Raw genomic sequence first — 4,102 nt, 5'->3', positions numbered from 1 at the left:
TTGACAGGCTTGCTGACGAGGATGAAGCAGCGGCCATGTTTAAGAGTGCTCCTCCTGGAAACCACGTCCTCGGGAGAAAACATCATCCAGTGCCAGTGGTGAATCAGCATTCCCTGCGGAAGTACCTAGGACAAATTGGTCGTCCGTGCCACGCTACTTCCTACAAGTATTCGGCCAATATCAAGGTCGTCTCTTTGGTGTGATTATACACGAAGGGAGCGTTTAGTGCTTTAGAGAGAGGACTTAAATTGTGTCTAGTGGCTTACTGGATGTTTAAGAATTGTATATGTACCATGTGTATGTCTTGAAACATCTGGTTATTATGCCCAGGCAGCTCAGTTCGATTGCTCTTTTTAACATTTCAGCTCTTCTAGAACCCCATGAGACATTGCGTTATAATTCGTACGTTTGAGACTTCCCAAGCTAAATTGGACTTTGATGCACTCAAGTATAAGCAAGCTAGTCCTGATGATGTCTGGTCTATGATAGTATGAGTGGGCAACACGCCCCCATAGAATTTCATGCTATCTACCCGAGTGCGGCCCAACTCTTCCATACTCATCTTTACCGTTATTGTTCCTTTATATTAAGTTGAAATTGAAAGTGTAAGACGACTTGCCCATGCCTCATGCTGCATTCTATAACGGAAAGCCCACAAGCAAGTGAACAGGACAAGACAGAACGACACGCTGCCACCGACTTTCCAGAAATATGACTCAGTCCTATCTGTATCCACAACACCTTGCAAGTTCATACCAAAGTATGAAGTGAAGAATGATAGGGGTAAGAAAATGATAGTGACAGCAGTGAAAACAAAAATGGCTTTATGTTGAGTGTCAGCCATGATCGCAAGCTCGTTCTGCTCAATGGAGCGAAGTTGGAAAAGCTGAGAACGTAGAAATATATCAGCAAGACTTGTCGGGTAGGTTCTTATATGAGCATATCCTCACCGAATTCAAAGACTCGCGGAGGTCAGCGTTGAGCCTCTTGCACTGATCAAGAGACTCTTCCATCCTGTTCTGGGCGAAAGCGATCCTGTCTGCAGGCGTCTCGCCGTTTTCGTTGTGTGGAGGATCGCCCACAACATTACCCTGGAGGTCAAGGCCGTCACAATCTTCCTTGAGCCTTCGGAAGAAATCGAGCTTCTTGGTGAATATCTCTCCCAAAATATTCAGCTCGTCGATGCAAACCAAGTATGCCCTCACCAAGTTTATTGTCTGACTTCTTTGCCAAGGTTCATACCTTCTTTCTTTCTGTATTTCACAGTCAATCTGGCAGTCTGAAGTAGCAGGAAGCTCAAAAGCATGTCTCAACTCACCAGTTCATGAACGATAGCATCGTATGCATCCATCAGGGAAGGCACACTGTATCCTTGGCGGATGTTGTGTGGTGTGGTTCCAATCTCAGTGATGAGGTATACTAGGAACCATTCCACGTCTTTCCGGTACCATGTCTCTGTGCCGGTCTCAGAAAACTCCTTGAAAACCTGAGCAAACACAGAGGCGAAGTTTGACTCAGCCAGCTCTTCCCGTGACATATTCAAATAGTACGGCAGGTTGGTGTTGAGGTAATTCACTCCAGCCGCCGGGGACATTGTTAGAAGGAAGCCTTGGGAACCGTCAGCTTGCTCTGAAAGAATTTTCTAGAAAAGTGCGTACCGTCACTGCGATGGAAGCAACGGAATGGGCTCCTAGCAATGTACGCATCCTTGTAGTAGGCGTGTCTTGCCAGAGACTGGGAGACATTCTCAAGTTTGGTCGTGCGGACACCCTCGGAAGGACCATTCATATTCAAGTGGCTGCCTTCCGAGATCTGCCACGGCAGATCGGCTTTTGCCAATTCCCAGAAGTTCACGCTTTGGCCGACGTATTGTGCCCTCCAAAGGATGTCTTTTTTCAGCTTTTCACTGTTGTTGCCCGCGAAAACGCTTCGATCGAGGACGTCATTAACCTGCTTCTCCGATTTCAGTATACGCAACAGATCTCGTGAGTCCTGAATATGCTGGGCGTTTCTTAGGTCGAGCATCTCGATTTCGAGATAAGGCCAACCTGCTCGGCCAGCCTTGGTGAATGGACGTCCCATTGTTTTCGACCCAGTGTGGAAGAACAAAGCTTCCACCGACTGATACTTCTGTCAGCCCAACAAGAACTACTACTATCTTGGGTGTAACTCACAGAATGCACGAGCCCAACACCGAGTGGAGCATGTCTATTCCCAACTTTTAGTCAGTCCAAGAACGTACCGATAGGAACGTTTGTGCTGTTGCTGAGTTACTTGCATCCATCGCACTGTGGCCCACGAAGGTTTTGTTTCAAACACTGCCAATCTTTAATACTACTGACATCTTACAGACTGATTGCAAAGAGAACTCACCCCTTTCTATGTCACCCAAGCGTACTTCGTGCCGCTCTGCGACGCCGTCTCCAAAATCACACACAACGACCCTGATATCCATCCGGGGAGAGAAGAAGTGGTTGATGGCGGAATGAAGCTTCGCCTCGGGAGGCAGACTCAGTTCGACACTACCCAGAAAGATGCTTCTTAAGACCATATTCAGAAACATTCTACTTTCGCGACGTTTGGCCCATTTCCGCAGCTCAGCCACCGTCTCAGCGTACTGTCTCTGCTCGGAACGAAGCTCCTGTTGGGCCGCCTCTGAGAAATCTGGAGGAGAGTCTCGAGCAAAGTTTCCCAGAATTTTAGTGGTGCTGACGGGAACGTAAGGGCGTGCCTTATCGGAAAGTTCGAAGGTCTGGACCCTTTTGGGAGCCATCTTTGGGAGCGTCCCTCTTTGATGGCGCCGCTGAATGCACGGGATGGTGACAAGCTACTCGAGGCCGTATAAATCATGACGAAGATCAAGACGAAGATCAAGGACCTCGTCAAATGAACTCACGGCGGTCCCGGAGTCTTTATCATTCAGTCAAGGCTCTGGGGGCACCAAGCCACCATGTTCGATTGGACGACGTGATGCTACGCCCGCCGCCAACGGCGTAAATCGTCACAGAATCATGTTCCACCAGCGCTTCGTTTCCGGATTGCGCATGCAACCAACTTGCACGTCATTGCACTTTCCATAATTTATGCCTGTCAGCACTTCTTACGCCCTCGTCTGCGCCCATTCAGGTTCTTCATAATCACTGTCTGGCGTTATCACTTGACCAGCCGCACCCGTATTCGACATCGCTTAGTGGGGGTGGCTCTCCTTGCAGCCACGCTAAACCTTTTCCGTGTCCCACCGCCAAGACGCGAACTCGTCACGCTTCTATTATCGTGTCTTACGATTTCAACGTATCAAACCAACCCGTGCAGTGTATACAGCTATGCGGATTTCTACTTGCGCGGTCGTCATCCCTATCCTTCAGAGCCAGTTTTGCAAGATGCTGGTGGTCCGGCCAGTGGAGCACCCGGACGTGACCCAGTGCGTCACAATCCGCATTGACAGTCTGGGGTCTTTGGTCATTGGACGACCGCCTCCGTACCCCGGATTTTCAGAAGATCAGGAGGCCACGATCCACAGAGATATTGACAACAGCCCTCATGTACACCATCTTAAGGTGATAGACCCTGACGATGAGCACGAGATAATAGCTTATGCCAAATGGGAGGTCTACGAAATGGGACGCCCGGACCTAGAAGAGCTCAGCCAACCGATGGAGGAATCGGCCAAGGCAGTTGATCAGTTCGGGCGCCTGAGGGAGGCTGCACATGACTATTTCTGTACTCGAAACGGGGAGAAGGGAAAGCTACCACACCTGCGTGAGTCAATGCACACTCTGACTCGAGACCTGGGAAGCTCACAGTACCATACAAAGTCTTGGCCCTGCTCGTCACAGCACGCCAGCACAGGCAACGCGGCGCTGGCAGCATGTTGGTCCGATGGGGAATAGAGCTGTCAGAAAAGACCGGTCTTCCGTGCTATCTACAGGCCTCTGAACAAGGACGGCGCTTGTACCAACATCACGGCTTCGAGGAGATAGGCACAGTCGAGTTCAACTTGTCTGAATATGGACTGGATGGGATCGAAAAGATGACAGAGATGACTAGGGGAAGCTGGTCCAAGATCGTCCCTGAGCAAGGAGGTCGCCAGCTACCTGTGTAG

At 49.7% G+C, this 4,102-nt stretch overlaps 2 protein-coding genes across 2 annotated transcripts; one reads left to right on the top strand and one right to left on the bottom strand.

The window, feature by feature from the left end:
- Positions 1-905: 905 nt before the first annotated feature.
- INS49_012684 (uncharacterized protein) lies at positions 906-2,025 on the bottom strand (the record flags this gene model as incomplete). The annotated part of the gene is made up of 3 exons (XM_043173387.1): positions 906-1,091; positions 1,319-1,608; positions 1,659-2,025. 3 exons carry the CDS (start codon positions 2,023-2,025, stop codon positions 906-908), a joined length of 843 nt encoding a protein of 280 aa, XP_043022684.1.
- Positions 2,026-3,380: 1,355 nt separating this feature from the next.
- On the top strand, positions 3,381-4,102 carry INS49_012683 (uncharacterized protein; the record flags this gene model as incomplete). Its single annotated transcript, XM_043173386.1, has 2 exons — positions 3,381-3,759; positions 3,816-4,102. The coding sequence occupies 2 exons, from the start codon at positions 3,381-3,383 to the stop codon at positions 4,100-4,102; spliced, it is 666 nt and encodes a 221-aa protein (XP_043022683.1).

Source organism: Diaporthe citri, assembly GCF_014595645.1.
Source record: "Diaporthe citri strain NFHF-8-4 chromosome Unknown scaffold_6, whole genome shotgun sequence".
Taxonomy (NCBI): Eukaryota; Fungi; Ascomycota; class Sordariomycetes; order Diaporthales; family Diaporthaceae; genus Diaporthe; species Diaporthe citri.
The sequence above is the reverse complement of the archived record's forward strand: the minus strand, read 5'-3'. Positions and strand labels throughout refer to the sequence as shown.